Source organism: Neovison vison, chromosome 7 (assembly GCF_020171115.1).
Source record: "Neovison vison isolate M4711 chromosome 7, ASM_NN_V1, whole genome shotgun sequence".
Taxonomy (NCBI): Eukaryota; Metazoa; Chordata; class Mammalia; order Carnivora; family Mustelidae; genus Neogale; species Neogale vison.
This window is the reverse complement of record NC_058097.1, coordinates 147574729-147594118: the sequence shown is the minus strand read 5'-3', so window position 1 is coordinate 147594118 and position 19390 is coordinate 147574729. Positions and strand designations below refer to the sequence as shown.

At 36.9% G+C, this 19390-nt stretch overlaps 1 protein-coding gene across 1 annotated transcript in view; it reads left to right on the top strand.

The window, feature by feature from the left end:
• Positions 1–19390, top strand: part of UVRAG (UV radiation resistance associated) — a 305816-nt gene that overhangs the window by 231361 nt on the left and 55065 nt on the right. Inside the window, exon 13 of the mRNA XM_044258508.1 lies at positions 322–400. Within this exon, the coding sequence (XP_044114443.1) occupies positions 322–400 (79 nt within the window). The remainder of the gene's footprint in view (positions 1–321; positions 401–19390) is intronic.

Below are 19390 nucleotides of genomic sequence, written 5' to 3'. Positions count from 1 at the left end.
AGCTTGGAGCCCATTGCAGGGCTCAGTCTCATGACCCTGAGATTATGACCTGAGCCAAAATCGAGAGTCGCACGTTCAACCAACTGAACCAACCAGGCATCCCTCAGTTTTTTTTTAAACAAAGGAACCATTGATCTGATTGGACTAATTATGAAGATATTAAGCTAATGGGTTGCAGGGACTATAACCAGCTGGTAGTCCAAGTTTTTACATATTTATGCTGTGTTCAGGGAACTTCTATCTTTGTCAACAACTTGGAGGTTATTTTATTCAAGCTTTGGAAAACTTCTGATCCTACTGGATTTTTTTTTTCTTTTAAAGGTTTCCATTATATCCAAAAGGAGGGGAGAAGTTACAATTTGATTATGGTGTCTATCTTCTGAACAAAAATATAGCACAGGTAAGTAACCTCTCTTTACTCCTTTTCTACTTCGCACATACAGCCTACTTCTTGGATTGCTGACCATCTTTCTTTATAAATAAGTACTACTACAGTTGACTGTTTTATTTAACCAGTTAGGGTGATAATGTGAAGTTCTTTTTTGGCCACAGCCTAATTTTACGCCATTATAAGTACTCCTGAGAAGCAGTGGGTGCACATTGAAATCCTTCTAAACTCAGAAGCCCTTTACTAAGTTGTTACTTGCTAGTAGACTGTACTTGAATATGTCCGTTTATAACTTTTTTCCTCTGTAGCTTCTCACACAGCTTTCTTCTCTTAGATCACTTTGTTCTCTTAAACCACTTTTAGGGACTCATTTTGCATTGGGAGTTGTTTATGGAGTAAAAGTTTAGTGCCTCTGGCAAGTCCTTAATGGTCTCCTCACCTTGTCACTCTTCGCAGATGATATGATACTCTATGTGGAAAACCCAAAAGACTCCACTCCAAAACTGCTAGAACTTGTACAGGAATTCAGTAAAGTGTCAGGATATAAGATCAATGCACAGAAATCAGTTGCATTTCTCTACACCAACAACAAGACAGAAGAAGGAGAAATTAAGGAGTCAATCCCATTTACAATTGCACCCCAAACCATAAGATACCTAGGAATAAACCTAACCAAAGAGGCTAAGAATCTATACTTTGCAAGAACCAAAAAGAAAAGACCAACCACGTGGTCCTTCCAACCCATCTGGGGTTTCTGCGGCTCTCTCGACATTAAGCCAGTTAGTATCTCATTTAAATAAAGTCTTCCCATTTGCGGTAGAAAGACTAACAGGTGCTCGGGTTTTCATTTTCCAAAAAGAGCCATGCAGAATTTCTGTAGCATACTTGACTATGTTTCCAGAGGTAGACGTTTCATATATTTTCTAGTTGTAAAGGAAGATCAGCTTCACTGCATTGTTTTTATTTGGACATACTCAGTTGGAATAGCACATGGATAAGCATCCAGGATTTGACTGTTATTTAAAGACATTATCAGCTGTATATTCAGACCTTCTCTTTTAGTAGAAGCAAGAAGGTTTATGGTTTTTTTGTTTTTAAAAGACTGCCTTTTATCTGTATGCATATAAAGACTCACTGAAAATTTCCCTTATTCTTTCCTGATGGATCTAAAATTATTCCTCCATATGGTACCATCTTTGCCTGGCTATCCCTCATCAAATATCAGTTTAATGTTTAATTTGATTTTATTTATATTCTTATCTTTTCCAATATTGGATCAAATTTCTAGTCTGCAGTTTTCAGTTAATCATTTCCTCTGTAAGTGCATACCATCGCCCTCGCAGTCATACTGCTTGCTTATTACTGCCATTCCAGCCTGTGTTCTTTACTTCAGGTAGTCTACCGAGCCCACAGGCTCAGACCTGTGACTCATCTTTCCATTCTTGTGCCATTCTTCCCACACCTGATGCTTTCCCTCTCTCCACTTTTGGCAGAGAATCACCTTAGTCTAAGAAATAGGACTTTAGGGGCACCTGGCTCACTTGTTTGGTGGAGCATGCTACCCTTGATCCTGGGGTCATGAGTTCAAGCCACATGTAGGGCATAGAGCCTGTTTGGGTTGGGGGAAGGAAGGAAAGAAGTAGGACTTGTATTTCAAGGCTGTCTTATGCTACTGATTATAGTTTTGTTTTGTTTTGTTTTTTTCTGATTATAGTTTTTATACTATGGAAAAGGCAGAAGTGGCCTAAAAGTGCATGAAGGGAGAAGAGGGCTATGTAAATTAGAGAGTACCTCCAGGTGAGGTCAGCCAATTTGGAAAAGGGCACATGAGTCCAGAGTCTGGGGGGCAGGATGTCAGGAAAGTTGGTGGAACTAATTTCTGATCTGAATGCAGAGGTTTGTCTCTCCTTGCCCTATTTTCTGTTTCTTGCCCTACATACTTAGGGTGAGGTCCAAAGTCTGTTGGAAGATTCTGAAACCTACTCCTGATAAAGGCTAGAGCTGAATGTCTGGATTTCCTGGTAAATTTCAGCTGCGCGCACATGTGCGTGTGGACACACACACACACACAGAGCTCACACACATCACATAGGAATGCCAGAGGATGCTGAAACAGGCGCTATGAATAGTCCAGCATGCTTTGAAAACAAAAAACAAGACAAAGATGGAGGCTGTGTGCAGTGGAAAATATGGGCAAGTTCACCCTGCACCTCAGACTCAGCTTGGGTACCTGTTTGGTCCTCACTCTGGAGCACTTCCCAAGAAGCCTTTGACTATTCTTAACTGAACCAAGGTCACAAGCATGCTGAACTAGTTTTATTCATCTGTTTAAACTATAGATGGTTTCTAGTTTTTTTGAATCTGCAACTTAATAATTTTTTTGGAAGATTTGAGAGACTATGCTTGTCACTTGTGTGTGGGTTAAAGATTGATAAGTTAACTCCTTTAAATCCAGAGAGTGCAAGTATCTTGCCCTCTGTATTTTTCATCACTGTGTGGCAGTTTTAAAAGGAGAGGACAATCAGCTTTTTATAAACAAATTGTCTTGGGTTTCAGAGTGCAATCAGGAGGCCCCTTCTGACAATTTAGAAAGAAACTATTATCGAATTTGTGACCTTAAGCCTTTTTTTGCTTCAACTGTATATGGTCCATCTTCTAATATTTCTTGCAAAATATTTCATTTTGTCTTTGGCCTTGATACCATCACTTTGTTACATTTCAATTTATAACAAATCAAAAAAGCTTTAATCAGCATGAGCCCTAATCATACATTGTATCAGGAAAAAATTTCCAACTTTTTGAAGATTTAGTTTTCTATACCTTACATATATTTCTGTACCTTACATATTAATACATGTTGTCAAAGGAGAGCTTTTTCTTCTCAGCCAGTCTCATTTATACCCCACCTCTAGAGATGTGAACAAATCGTACTATTAAAATGGCCCCACCTCAGCAATTTATAGGCCAGGTTAGTGGAGGTGGATGAAAGCATTGGCATGTGTTAAAGTGCCAGAGAAAAAGGAGTGAAGTCATTTAATACTGCATCTATAACTTGGTTGAGGATTTGAATAGTCAATAGGACCTTTCATCACAACCAGAAGTAGTAGTAAAATCACTTTTTTGGTAGAGGAAATGACAGAATTTAGTAATATTTGTTACTTCAGTATTTGGGACCAGTCCAGCCCGTTTTGAAAGCATAAGCCTAGAAAGACAGGCCTTCAAGTAGAAATCCTCAAGTGTTGTTTGAAGAGCTGAGAGGGGTGGTAAGGCCTCCTTCCCTCTTCCTGTCGTTGCGGTCTAAAGGTATGTGTCTGTGTGCTCTACTGGGTATTGAAAGTGAATAAAGCAAAGTGCCTTGTTTTTAGTACCATTTGGTAATATTTTTCACTTGTCAGCCCTTTTGTCTGGAAATAACTTTCTTTGTTGGTCAACATGTAACACTATAGAAACAGGCCTGGCAAAATTCAGGCATAGTGTAATTAACATTGATTTAAAAACGAGGTTCTGGGGCACTTGGGTGGCTCAGTCATTAAGCCTCTGCCTTCAGCTCGGGTCATGATCCCAGGGTCCTGGGATCAAGCCCCACATTGGGCTCCCTGCCCCACGGGGGCCTGCTTCTCCCTCTTTCACTCCCCCTGTTTGTGTTCCCTCTCTTGCTGTCTTTCTGTCTGTCTGTCTCTCTCTCTGTAAAATAAATAAATAAATAACCAGGTTCTGCCACAATTGTCAGTAACTTTATAAGCACATTACATTAGAATTTGCATATAACACAGTAGTTTGCTTTTAGTTCTCAGAGCATAAAAAGTAATAAATCAAAAAATACAATACTTTTGCCTTACATTTATGGAGAGTTCTATTGTTTGAAACATATATATGTATCCACGTGACCCTCATTATCACCCTATGAAATGAAAGACGCAGCTAATATTAAATGGATTTGAAGACAGTATGGCTTTGGACATCTGTTGCCCCAGTTAGGATCACTTATTCTGACAGGTGGGGCAGAGATTCCCTTGTTTCCGTATGCTTCATTGTTCTGTATACAATTGACCCTTAAAACAACATGAATTTGAACCATGAAGGTCCACTTATATATATGGGTTTTTTTGTTGTTGTTGTTTTTATTTTTTTGTTTTTGTTTTTGTTTTTGTTTTGTTAAGAACGGTACTATAAATATATTTTTCTCTTTCTTGTGACTTAACATTTTCTCTAGCATATCATAAGAGCAAGCACACAGTATGTAATACATATACAGAATATGTATTAATCAACTGGTTGTATTATTGGTAAGCTTTCCAGTCAGCAGGAGGCAATTAGTAGTTAGGTTTTGGGGAGTCAAAAGTTAGAGACAGTTTTCATCTGAGTGGGCAGTCAGCATCCCTAACCCTTGCATTGGTCAACGGTCCATTGTATTTCCATCCTAAAAGTACACAGAGTCAAAGAAGATGACATTCCCATATAGGAAAGAAACTGAATGTTCATTGAGCAGAGACAGCTATTTTACACGTTATGATATTTCAGTGAGTAAGCACGATGCTTAAAACTGTAAACTCTCAAAAGAATGTTAAATGAATAAATGAATGGTTATACACAGTAAAGAAACAGATCCCAAAGAATTGTGACTTGCTTCAAATTACGAATTGAGTCAACAAGTATTTTTGTGCATCTACCATGTGCTGTATATTCTGAGTGAGAACAGTGAATAAGGGGACGCCTGGTGGCTCAGTTGGTTAAGCACTTGCCTTCAGCTCAGGTCATGATTATGGAGTCCTGGGATCGGGTCCCACATGAGGCTCCCTGCTCGGCATGGAGTCTGCTTCTCGCTCTGATCCACCCCTTCTCATGCTCTCTCCCTCTCTTTCTCATTCTCTCTCTCTCAAATAAATAAATAAAATCTTAAAAAAAAAAAAAAAAGAACAGTGAGTAAGACACGTAAGATCTCTGTCTCCTAAATAAGCCAGGTACAAAAACACAGATACTGTATGGCTCCACTTATATGAGTTATAAGAACTAGGCAAATACATAGAAGTTGGAGGTTACTAGCAGCTGGGAAAGGGGGAAATGGGAGAGTTATTACTTACCTCTGTTACAGTTTCTGTCTGGGGTGATGAAAAAATTTTAGAAGAAGATAGTGTTGATAGTTCCATAACATTGTGAATATAATGATAATGCCACTGAATTATACATTTAAAAATGGTTTTTAAATGGCCCAAATGACACATTTTATGTAATATATTTTACCATAATTAAAAATAATAATAATATATTAAATACCATTGGATTATACACTTCACAATGGTGAATTTTATGGTAGGTGAGCTATATCAGAATAAAGCTTTTTTTTTTTTAAAGAAACTCATTAAACTTATAAGCTAATGAAAAGACAGTAAACAAAATATTCTTAGATTGTGTTAAGTGCTATAATAGAAATCAGCTAGGTGATATAATGGCACATAACTGGAGAGAGGGACCTGCAGATAACATTGTCAAATAAGCCTTATTGAGGAAGCAATATTGAGTTAAAACATGGAGATGACAAGGAACCAGCCATGCAAAGAGCTAGGAAATAATAAATTAAGGTCATGGGAGCAGTGAGTGCCCAATCCCTGATGTAGGAAAGAGCTTGTGTAGATGGCTAATGTGATAGGAGTATAGTAAGTAAGGAGAGAGGTAGTCAGGGAGCATATCCTATAAGGCCTGAAAGATTATAAAGAGTTTGAATTTAATTCTAAATACAAAGGGAAGCCAATGAATAATTAAAGCAGGATAGTGGCTTGATTTATTTTTTCAAAGATTGTTCTTCCTTCTCTCATGAATTATAAAGAACTAGAATAGAACTAAGATACCACTGAGATGGCTGTCTCAAAAGACCTAATGAGGGTTGTTGGTAGCTCGGACTAGGATAATAGGGATAGAGATGGAGAGAACTGAACAGATTTAAAATGTATGATGGATGGTGCTAAACATCCCTGATCCTCAGGGAAATGCAAATCAATACCACGATGAGATATCACCTCACTATTATCCAAAAGACAAGAATTAGCCAGCGTTGGCAAGGATACGGAGAAAAGGAAACATTTGTGTATTGTTGGCTGGAATATAAAGTGGTGCAGACAAAATGGAAAACAATGTGGAAGTTCCTCAAGAAATTCAAAATAGAGCTATCATATGGTGTAGCAATTCCACTTTTGGGTATTTAACCGAAGGAAATGAAAACACTAAGTCTAAAAGATGTCTTCACCCACATATTCACTGTTGCACTATCTGCAGTAGCTCAGATATGTAAACAGTTTAAATGTCCATCAGTGGATGGAGGGATAAAGAAAGTGTGGTATGTATACACACACACACACACATTCCCTGGAAAATTATTTAGCCATAATAGAAGAAGTAAATCCTGCCATTTGCAACAAATGGATGGATCTTGAGGGCATTGTGCTAAGTGAAACAAGTCAGGTAGAGAAAGACAAATGCCAAATGATCTCATTTATATGTGGAATCTTAAAACAAAAATCGAACTCAGGTACGGAGACTGTTCAGGGGTTGCCAGAGCTGGGGGCATTAAGGAGTGAATAAAATGTCTGAAAATGGTCAAAAAGCCCAACTTCCAGTTATAAAGCAAATAAGTCCTAGAGATATAATGTATAGCATGGTAACTACAGTTAATAATACTGTGTTGTATATTTTAAGTTGCCAAGAGGGGTGCCTGGGTAGCTCAGTCAGCTAAATGTCTGCCTTCAGCTCAGGTCATGGTCCCAGCATCCTGGGTTGGAGCTGGAAGTCTGTAGAGCTCCCTGCTCAGCGGGGAGCCTGCTTCTCCTCCTCACCTCATGCACTCTCTCACTATCTCTGTTGTTATCTCTCAAATAAATAAATAAAATCTTTTTTTAAAAAAGTTGCTAAGAAAGTACAGATCTTTGACTTGTGATGGGCTTATATTCTGATTACCATTATCCTTTGTAAGTTAAAAATACCATGTCAAAAAGGTATTTAATACAACTAACTTACTGAATGTCATAGCTTAGCCTGGCCTATGTTAAACATACTCAGAACACTTCCGTTAGCCTATAGTTGGGCAAAATCATCTAACACAAAGCCCATTTTGTAATAAAGTATTGAATATCTCATGTAATTTATTGAATACTCTACTGAAAGTGACAGAATGGTTTTATGGGGACAAATGGTTGTAAAGGCATCAGTTGCTTACCGTTGTGGTCACATGGCTGACAGAGTTGTAGCTCTCCACTGCTGCCCAGCATCGTGAGAGAGGATTGTACCACCTGTCACCGGCCTAGTGAATGTGTATCACTTTCAGTCCATCTATAACCCACACCATCAAAAAATCATTAGTCAAATAAATCATTGTTAGTCAGAGACCGTTCATATATCTTAAAATTCTCACCCTAAGAAAATTCTCACCTTGAGAAAAAAATTAGTACCTGTAAGGTGATGAATGTCTAGACTAATTGTGATGATCATTTTGCAAATTATATACTTATCCAGTCATTGTGTTGTACACCTGAAACTAAAACAATGTTTCATATTAATTAAATATGTATTTAAATATTTTATTTATTTATTTAACAGAGCGATAGAGAGCACAAGCAGGCAGAGCGGGCAGGCAGAGGGAGAGGGAAAAGCAGGCTTCTCACTTAGCAGGGAGCCTGACGCAGGGCTCAATCCCAGGACCCTGGGATCATTACCTGAGCCAAAGGCAGACTCTTAGCCGGCTGAGCCACCCTGGTGCCCATCTGTTGTTATTTTTAAATGAATTAAATATTTAAAAGTAACTTCTAATATGGTAAACATTAGTATAAAGGACCCATATAAAAACAAATTCTTTAACGTCCTCAGTAATTTGAAAAAATGTAGAGATCTTGAGACCAAAAGGTTTAAGAACTGCTGTCGTAGAGAAGGAGGCCATCCAGATTTCCTACAAAACAATTGAATTGCTCATAGTCTGATAAGACACCCTTATTGGTTTCCTAAATTTAGAACATGATATAAGAGACTTAACAGCTAAATTCTGGTAATATGTTCAGTACAAGTCCATCAGTATGTTCAGTTCATGGCCAGGAACTATCAGTGGGCTCTTTCCTGATTGCCTTTGACATTTCTTAAGCCAGGCCTTTTCACTCCTTTCTAGAAAGCTCAGGGACTTAACAGTAATACTTTTTGAGGATCTAGTTTACAAATATTAATGATGATTTACATTTGTTCTGAATGTAATGTGGCTTTTTATTATACTTTTACTTCTTTATCACATTTCATGCTCATTGAAGCAGTTGACCGGGTCTGTCTTTAGAGATAAGAAATTGAGCTGCTGCTACACTAACTTTCGGAGGACGACAAAACTATTAAATGGCAAACAAATCAAGACCAAATCTCTGGATGTCAATCTGGCTATATCCCACTGACGTTTATCTCTTTATTTCTTTTTAAAATTTTTTTTAAATGTGGGTCTTCTTACAATCCTATGAGGTAAATAGGTCACAGACCGTGATCTGCCTTTTGCGGATGGGAAGCCTGAGAGCAAGAGCTCAACAGAAGAACCAGGACTAGAATGCAGGGACTTCATGACCGCTCTTCCTTTCACTCTATTACCTCTCTTCCCCCTCAGGTTATTTTAAGACTTCATAGAAAGTAAAAGTAGATTCTCCTTCCAAAAACAGTTGGAAACCTCTGTTCTGCCAAGGACATGGTCTTTCTCTACAACCTGACTACTCTTGGGGCCTACTGTGCTAGCTATTTAGAAGGGATGAATGCCAGCATACACCCAGCAGCTTAAATTCTTGTCTATTTCTTCAACATACAGTCCAATCTATGTGACACATGGGAAGAAAACACGTTCTTATTTTCTTAATTCTTGAAATTGAGAATACAAATTCCAAGGATGTTTTAATAGACTGCCGTTTTCTCCCACTGCTGCCTACGAAATTTGCTAGTGAGTAGTAGAAATGTTTTTTTTAAGTCCCATACCTATATCTTTAAAGAAAACTTTACTGTGATATAATTCACATATCATATAATTCATCTATTTAAATAAATGTACAGTTCCATGGTTTTTAGTATATCCACTGAGTTGTACAACTATCACCACAGTCAACTTTAAATGTTTTTACTGCCCCCAAAGAAACCCTGTACCCATTACTTAACTCCCCATTCCCCAAGACCCCCTTCCCTAGGCAGCTAACATTCTACTTTGTGTTTCTACAGATTTACCGATTCCAACATTTCCTATAAATAGACTCCTAAGTATGTGATCTTTGTGATTGGCTTCTTACACTTTTATATATTCAAGGTTCATCCATGCTATCCATGATAGCATGTATCATTCATTCCTTTTTATTTTTTTTTTTTTGGCCAAATCATTTTGGCTATTTGAAGATGTATATGGATATATACCACATTTTATTGATCAGTTCATCAGTTGGTGGACATTTGGGTTATTTACACTTTCTGGATAGAATGTATAATACTGCTAGGAATATTCATGTACAGGTTTTTGTGAGGACATATGTTCTCATTACTCTTGGGTATTTACCTGGGAGTGGAATTGCTGCACCACATGGTAACTGTTTAACATTTTGAGAATTGCCATTTGACCTTCCCAGCAACAGTGTATAAGAGTTTCAGTTCCTTACCCATCCCCAGCAGTACTTGTTTTTTCTATATTTTCCATTATAGCCATCTTGCTGGATGCAACATGGTATCTCATTGTGGTCTTGAGTTGAACTTTCCTATTTGCTAATGATGTTGTGCATCTTTTCACATGTTTATTGGACATTTGTAATATGTTCTTTGGAGAAATACTCAGGCCCCTTGCCCATTTTTAAGTTGGATTATTTGTCCTTGTTTTTGAGTTGTAAGGGTACTTTATATAACCTAGACACAAGTCACTTCTCATATGTATGATGTGTAAACATTTTTTCCCCTTCCATAGACTGTCTTGTTCACTTTATTGATATTGTCCATTGAAGCACAGAGGTTTTTAGGTTTTAAGATTTTATTTAAATTCCAGTTATTTAACATGCAGTATAATATTAGTTTCAAGTATATAATAATATCATGGTTCAGTACTTCCATACATCATGCTCATTATAATCAGTGCACTCCTTAGTTCCCATCACCCATTTAAACTGTCCCCTGGACAGAATGGCTACAATCAAAAACACAAGAAACAACTGGTGTTGGCAAGGATGTGAAGAAAGGAGCACCCTCTTGCACTATTGTTGACGGAAACTAGTCTAGCCACTCTGAAAACAATATGGAATTTCCTCAAAAACTTAAAAATAGAACTACCCTACAATCCAGCCATTGCCCTACAACATATTAGCTGAAGAATACAAAAACACTAATTCAAAAGGATACTTGCACGCCTGTGTTTATAGCAGCATTATCTACAATAGCCAAATATGGAAACAGCCCAAATGTCTGTCAACTGATAAATGATAAAGAAGAGGTGGTGTGTATATATACAGTGGAATATTACCCAGCCATAAAAAGGAATGAAATCTTCCCATTCTCCATGACATGGTTGGAGCTAGAGAGAATTATGCTAGTTTTGATAAAGTCTAATTTAAAAAAAAAAGTATTATTTATTTTAGAGAGAATGAGAGCAGAGAGAGGCAGAGGGAGAAACATTCCTTCAGCAGACTCCTCACTGAGCATGGAGCCCACCGTAGGGCTCGATCTCATGACCCTGAGATCATGACCTGAGCCAAAACCAAGAGTCGAATGCTTAACTGACAGAGCCACTCAGGCACCACAATAAAGTCCGATTTTTAAATTTATTTTTCCTTTTCTTGCTTGTGCTTTTGGTGTCATAAAAAAAAAAATCTAAAAAAGTTTAGCACAGGTTTGCTTCTGTGTAGTTTCAGCTCATACGTTTAGGTCTGTGATCCATTCTGAATTAATTTTTTGTAGAATTTAAGAGATCCAATTTCATTCTTTTGCATGTGAATATCTGATTATCTCAGAAAAATTTGTTGAAAAGACTACTCTCTACCCATTGAGTTGTCTTGGCCTTCTTGTTGGAAATTAATTAACTATAAATGTGAGGATTTATTTCTGAACTCTAAATTCTATTCCATTAATCTAGATGTCTGTCCTTATGTTAGTATACTCTGTATCTTTTAAAAAATTTTTTCCGGAGTGTTTTCTAAAAAATATTTTCTAAATTCAATAATAATATATGCCAATTTTAGAAAATTTTTAAAAGACTTAATTATTTTAGAGAGAGAGAGAGTGCATGTGAGTGGGAGGAGGTACAGAGAGAGAGGGAGAGGAAGAATCTCAAGCAGAGTCCCCACTGAGCATGGAGCCCAAAGTGGGCTTCAACCCAGGATCCTGGGATCATGACCTGAGGCAAAATCCAGAGTCAGCCACTGAACCCACTGAGCTACCCAGGCGCCCCATAGAAGCTTTTTTAGAGTACAGAAGAAGATAGAAGAATGGAATTTTTTAGAGTCTATAATCTCATCATTCATATGTGCCTTCCAAATCTTCAAAACTTTTTGTTTTTTTTAAAGATTTATTATTTAGTTGACAGAAAGAGGAGGGAGAGCACTCATGGTGTGGGGGACAGGCAGATGGAGAAGAAAATAGAAACTTCCAAGCAGACTCCTCAGTGAGCATGGAGGCCAGCACAGGGCTCGATCTTACAACCCATGAGATCATGACCTGAGCCAAAGTCATGAGTCAGGCGCTTAACGAACTGAGCTACCCAGGAGCCCTTTTTCTTTTTCTTACATGGTTGAGGTAACATTATATCTTTCTGCTTTATATATAGCTTAGATATAGCTTTATATCTTTCTGCTTTTTTGAACACAAGCTTTTTCCCAGGGCAGTACAAGACCTACAATGATCAGTATCAAAGGAAAGGTTCCGTCCAAGGTACAGATCTGGCTCCTGGTAGGTAGAACCCTGTGGTGGGTTAGGGTTCCACAGACCTGGATGTCTGGATGACATCCCACTCACTGTCTGGATGAACTTGGGCATGTAATAATATCTCACTGCATCTCTATTTCCTTGTATCTGTAAAGGCTGGGTAGTCCTCACAGGATTGTTGTGGGGGCTAGAAACAGTGAATGTCAAGTTTTAGCTCAGAATTTGACCCCAGAAAGGGTACTCAATCACTGGTAACTGCCATCATCTATTCTTGATGTTGACTTCTCATTCCTGTTAGGCTGATGTGCAGAAGGAATCCTTCAGTAGAAAGCTATCGCACCTGAACTGGGATTCAAGGATTAAGGTGTTTGGCTAGTGAGAGAGGAGGGGTAATGAAGGTGGAGAAGAAGCACTGCTTAAGGTATATCAAGACCAGCCTGGTTGAAGCAGAAGGTTACCTTAATAGCAGAGATAGGAAAGATGGTTTTGTTGCACAGCATTGGCCCCAGCCCCATGCAGTTACCAGTCTTTGTACTTGAATCTGATTGTGATCTTTATGAGCTCCCAGGGCATGTTTGGGGTGTTTAGTAAATAATAACTGCAAGAATGTAGCCAGAAGACTGTTTAGTAAATGTTAGAAAATAATGTTTAATAAATAATAATTGAAAGATACTTAGTAAATAATAACTGAAACAATTAGCCAGAAGATTGTTTTTTCCTTGTTAAGGTTGATAGTTATTTCTATTTAAATATGTGTGTATTAAATATATATATATATATATATATATACATACATATGTATGTGTATATATATTTTTTTATATATACATACATATGTATATATATATATTTGTATCTTGACGTATCTATTATCTCTTTAAATAAAGGCTTTAAATACATAAAATCATATATGTAGTTGTTTTCCAAAAATATCATTCTGTATTTAAAGGGATGATATTACCTTTTTTTTAAAAAAAGATTTTATTTATTTATTTGACAGACAGAGATCACAAGTAGGCAGAGAGGCAGACAGAGAGAGAGGGGGAAGCAGGCTCCCCACCAAGCAGAGAGCCCAATGCGGGGCTTGATCCCAGGACCCTGAGATCATGACCTGAGCCGAAGGCAGAGGCCTCAACCCACTGAGCCACCCAGGTGCCCCAATATTACCTTTTTGTAGTTGTAGGGAATAGGTTAAGTGTTCATTATTAAGAACACTTAACTAATTAATTTTACTTAACACTTAATTTTAGTTATTAACCAGTTTACTAGACTTTTTTTTTTAAACAGATGAGGTGTTTTTGGTTTTTTTAAAGATTTTATTTATTTATTTGACAGAGATCACAAGTAGGCAGAGAGGCAGGCAGAGAGAGAGAGAGGGAAGCAGGCTCCCTGCTGAGCAGAGAGCCCGATGTGGGACTCCATCCCAGGACCCTGAGATCATGACCTGAGCCAAAGGCAGCGGCTTAACCCACTGAGCCACCCAGGTGCCCCATACTAGACGTTTTTAATGATATATTGGCTATGATCACTGTACTCTTTAAAGCTGAGTGATAAGTTGACAAGACAAAATAATTTATTTTTACCTTCATTGGACATCTTTTCTCACTTTAAACTGAAACTAGAAATCCAATGTCAAAAACACCTTTCCAAATGAAAAATAGAGCTATTGTAACCTGTATTTTAGAGTGCAAAGATCTTTCACATATATCATCTCTTTTTTTCTTTGCAAAAGCCCTGAAGTGTTAGTATTGTTGTCCCCATTTTACGTTTAGTTAAACTGAACCTCTGAAGGGGAGCAAAGAAATTCAGACCCTAAGCATCTGGCTAAGTTCAAGAGACTGTACTTGCTGGTTTCCTTTTCTCAGACAGGAAGAAACAGTAAATAACAGGTTTCCCTTTTATCTGTGGCTACCTAAGAACTAAGTATAAATTTAGCAGCTTATTTGGTTTAGCTTCCTTGATAACTTCTTTTTTCCTTTACCTAATTGTTTTAAAAGATTTACTTTAGCATTTTATTTTGCATATTTTAGTATTTCAGGCTGCCAAATTATTTTCTTCAACTAAAGAAATAAATACCTTATTCAGTAACAGCATTAGCCTATTCCAAATCACCACCAGGAGTGACATTTTTTGCTGGGAGAAAAATATTTGAAGAACGCACCTCAACTGAAATGAAATACACAGTGCTTAGTTCAGAGAAGGTAGACTGTAAATTCTAATTTTTTATGGTTAAGCGTCATGAAATGAATTATGAGAAATAATATCTATGAAAAGCCTGATTTTAGTTGGCATTAAGTGAACAACCATAACTTAGGTATAAGCTATTTAAGGAAATGAACATCAAAAAATTATTATATGTAAATTTGGGTACCTATTAGAGAAACGCATTTTAAAATGTCCAGATGTGGGTTTCCAGGGAAAATTCCAGGATAAAATTATTATCCTAATGAATGTAACTTTATCAAGGCCAAAATCCTAGAATAAAATGAACTAAAAGAAATGCTTCATAGCTGAGTGTTTAAGATCGAGTACTATGGATGTAGACTGCAGGGGTTCAAATGTTAGTTGCATCACTTTAGCTATTTGATTTTGGATAAGTTAATTCACCTCTCTGTGCCTCAGTATCCTGTAAAATGGAAATAGTAATAATACCTACAAGGGTAGTTCCTGTCTCAGAGTTGTTATGAGGATTAAATAATTTGTAAAGATTCAGCATACTGCCTAGAACTGAGTAAGTGCTAAGTAAATGTTTGCCAAATACATAAAATGCAAAGTATAGTATAACTTTGTGATAAAGAAATCCCATATTCCACAAATACAAAATGAGGTAACAATGTATGGAAGTAGATTATAAGCTAAATACAAGTTACAAATGAGCAAAGAATGGGGAAAATTCGCCTGTTTAGCTGCCTTGGTGAGTACCTTGTATATGGGAAGAAAATATTCAGAATATTTTGTTCACTGTAAATGAGCTTTTAGTTTCAGGTTAAGGTAACAGTTTTCCTTTTTCAAAAAAATAATAACTTTCATCATGTAAATCATCCAATCTCATTATAAATTTGTTTTTAAAATACAGAAAAGCATTAAAGAAAAAAAGTTAAAACCACTTTGGATTCTACTACTCAGAGACACCATTGTAATATTTTGATGAACACCTTTCCAAACATCTATGCGTATATACATACATAAGTTAAATAAGTAAAATTTTATGTAAATTGTTTCATACTGTGCATTTTATTGTTTGTTCTAGTTTTCTCATTTAATTATATTGTGAAGATAGATTCATGTTGATGAGTATAGTTGTGTAAAATTTTCTTGTCTGCATTGCCTTCTGTTGTATGGACATACTCTAACAGTTTCCTTATTGATGGGCATTTACGTTGTTTTCCAAGATTTCTCTATTGTGAACAACTTTGTAATGAGAAAGATCTTTCTACTGAATTATACCTGTGCTCAGTTATTTGCTTAAGATAAACACTTAATTGCTGGGTCACAGAATATATACATCTTAAAATTATATATAGGTGCTTCTTTATCCTCTTGCCAGTATTATGTATTCTGTGTTGTTGCATATTGTGTATTTATTAACCTTTTTTTATGTAAGAGAGGAAATATATATCTATACTGATTTGTAGCTTGTTGATTATTAGAGAGTGTTAAGTTCATGTATTTCATATATTGTTGTTCCAAGTTCTTTTGTGACTAACCAGTACCTTTTGATAAATTTGCCTTTTTAAAAATTATAGGTAGACTGTAGAATGCCCAAAATTATATAAGATACAAGGAAATAATGCATAGGCCTTGCAACTAAGAGTGAAGAATTTGCTAGTCACAGACTTGTGTCATTCTTTTTTATTTCTCTGTTTTTACCTCCTTTCTAACCCCAGTCCTCTCTAGGATCTTCAGTTCCCTTTCTGTGTAAAAGCTCTCTGGCATTAGGGCAAAGGCTTGATGAAGACAGCTTTTGGAAGAGCCTCTCAACTCCCATCTCCCACTGCCTGTCGGTTATTATTATTATTATTATTATTATTATTATTTTGCTCAGCACATTTTCTTTTCTTTTTTTTTTTTTTTAAAAAAGATTTTATTTATTTATCAGAGAGAGAGGGAGAGAGAGCAAGCACAGGCAGACAGAATGGCAGGCAGAGGCAGAGGGAGAAGCAGGCTCCCCGCTGAGCAAGGAGTCCGATGCGGGACTCGATCCCAGGACGCTGGGATCATGACCTGAGCCAAAGGCAGCTGCTTAACCAACTGAGCCACCCAGGCGTCCCGCTCAGTACATTTTCTTTACTGTCTGTGTTTCTTTTCATTCATCTTAGTCCTATGACTGGTATGATATTTCTGTTTCCTCTCTTGGTGTTTCTATGGCTGCAGGTAGGGCTGATTCATCACTTACCCTGTGTCAGGTACAGGACTGGGCGCTGTGGAGACAAGGATGAATAAGACTTGGTTCCTAAACCTGGTGCTCCCCTTCCAACTAACACCATAGTATGGTGTGTGCAGTAGTGATAGAGATGTATGAAACTTTCTTTGGGATGTTTTCCTAAGGAGACATTCAAGTTAGACCTTTAAGAGCAAGTCAAAATTTGCTGTGAAAGTAGAGGGAAGGGAAGTAGAGAGGGGAGGGTAAAGACCCTCTTGCCCCCAAACAGAGGTATGAGTGTGAACAAAGCTCAAGAGTAGATACACATGCTGGGATCAGTCCGTATCTCTCCTCAGGCTTCTTGATGACATGACCTACTCTGTGTCCCTGAACAATGAACTCCTCTTCTCACTGTCTCTATGACATGTTGCCCTTATCTGGGCATTTTTGATTGTTTGATAAATTGTTTACATTTTTGATTGATAAATTGATTACATTTTTAATCAGGGAATATTACATTCCTAGAGTGCTCCCCCCAAATTTAGCAATATTTTCTCTGCCTGCTGTTTGCAAACTGATAATATTTTTAACTCATAATGGGATAATTTTAGAACTGCGTAAAAAGATGTACTATATATTCAAGGTATTAAAACAAAAATTACAAATCTCTTGTTCTATTCATCCTTATGAAAATGGACACTTAGTCAGGCTTTGATTCTCCTGATTAAGCCTGGTAGATTAGACTTTGAGCATTAAACTTTTATTTCTTCTCTATTGCTTGGTATAATAGTTACACAGATCATCGTAATGATGTTTGTAGTTTAGCATTGTACAGGTAACGGGGCACATTTCTAATACTCTTCCATAACCCTGTGAGGCACAAGATTATTGTTGCCTTCTCTTGCTAATAAGGAAACTCAGCTTTGAACAAGTTAACGTGCCTGCCTCAAGGTCACACAGACCCATTAACTGGTAGAGCCAAAACTTGAACCTTGGTCTTCTGATTCAAAATCTAGGATCTCTAGCTTTTAGGGGAAGATAGCACAGTTGATTTGTGAGTCTAGAATTTAAAACCTTTAATGATTATATTTTGCTAATTTATCTTTTTTTTTTTTAAGATTATTTATTTATTTATTTGTCAGAGAGAGGGAGAGAGAGCGAGCACAGGCAGACAGAGAGGCAGGCAGAGGCAGAGGGAGAAGCAGGCTCCCGCCGAGCAAGGAGCCCGATATGGGACTCGATCCCAGGACGCTGGGATCATGACCCGAGCCAAAGGCAGCTGCTTAACCAACTGAGCCACCCAGGCGTCCCACTAATTTATCTTTTAATAAAAGAGTAAGAAAAGACAGACCCACAGTTCTCTGTGGATAGACCCAAATCATAGTCCTATATTTGGAACACTGCCTTTATAGATACTTCTGTAAGTTGTCAGTTTAAAAGCTGTATATATTGTCAACTAAAGCTAGCATTTTAGTCTTAAGTAACTTGGGCAGATATAATGGGAAGAATGAAATTCTGTCATCCAATGGACTCCAAAAAGGTAGATGGTATGGTTTAATAGAAAGAACATAGCACCAACAATTAGAAATGTTGGTGTTCTAGTCCATCTCTTTTTACCTGCGGGTACCTTGGGCAAATGGTTTCTATTGGGCCTTAGTCATCTCATCTAAAGAGTAAAGGGGTTGAGCTCTATGTACTTTGAGGTCCATATCAGTCCTAATAGTGTTTGAATTTGTGCTTCTGAACTTTACCACTTACATTTCAATCTGTTCGTTGCTTTTTATTATTACCTTCAAGGTTTTTTTTTACTTACCACAGGAAGATCAAAAAGATTTTATGATTCTCTAAGATACAATTTGTAAACAGTATGCTACATGGTAGTGATCTTGTTGGTAGGAAACAAGCAGATATTTATGGAGTACCATTCCAGATAGAGAATGGGTCAGTAGAAGTCCATGTTACATGGACTTACAATAATGATAATACCACCATGTGTTTATATTGTGCTTTGTAGTCTTCAAAGTGCTTTCCTATGAAAAGCTTATATACCAATTCTCACAATTTCTCCTCTGATGTAGATTTAATAAGAATTTTCACCTTTGATTTAGTAATTCTTCTTGGAAACTCTGTCATAAGGAAATAATTCTAACTCCTTGAAAACAGTTAGAAGATGTTTATCATAACTGAAAATAGCTATCTAGGTGTAAGTTAAATAAACTGAAGGGCATCCACAGTCATTAAAGTGTTTATGAAAATGAGGTAATAGTATAGAAATGCATTTGCTATTAGTGAAGAAAAGAGGATATGGAGTTGAATGTATATGCTGTAGTTATGGAAATAAAAATTTTAAAGCCACCAAATAAATATTCACCCTTTATGTAGGGGGAAAAATACTGCTCGGATTTTGACAAAATTATGTTACATGTTTGTTTTGTGGGATTTTGCATAATTTTTCTACTTATCTATTTCTGATTCTTTTTTATTGAGTACATTATTGCTTTTATAATAAAATGTATATATATAAATATATATAATAATATTAAAATATATAATAAAATATATAATTAGATATATTTTTAGTAACAGCCAAAGCACAGTAAGGTTTCTTGACATTCTCAAAATGGGATGAATGCTTCGGTGAACCTGGGACTAGAAACCACATTCCTTAATCTATCCATTAGTGCTAGGCTTCTACAATCAAATTGTAATGATACACCGACAGGTATAAAGATTCCTGCTTTGAAGAGGTT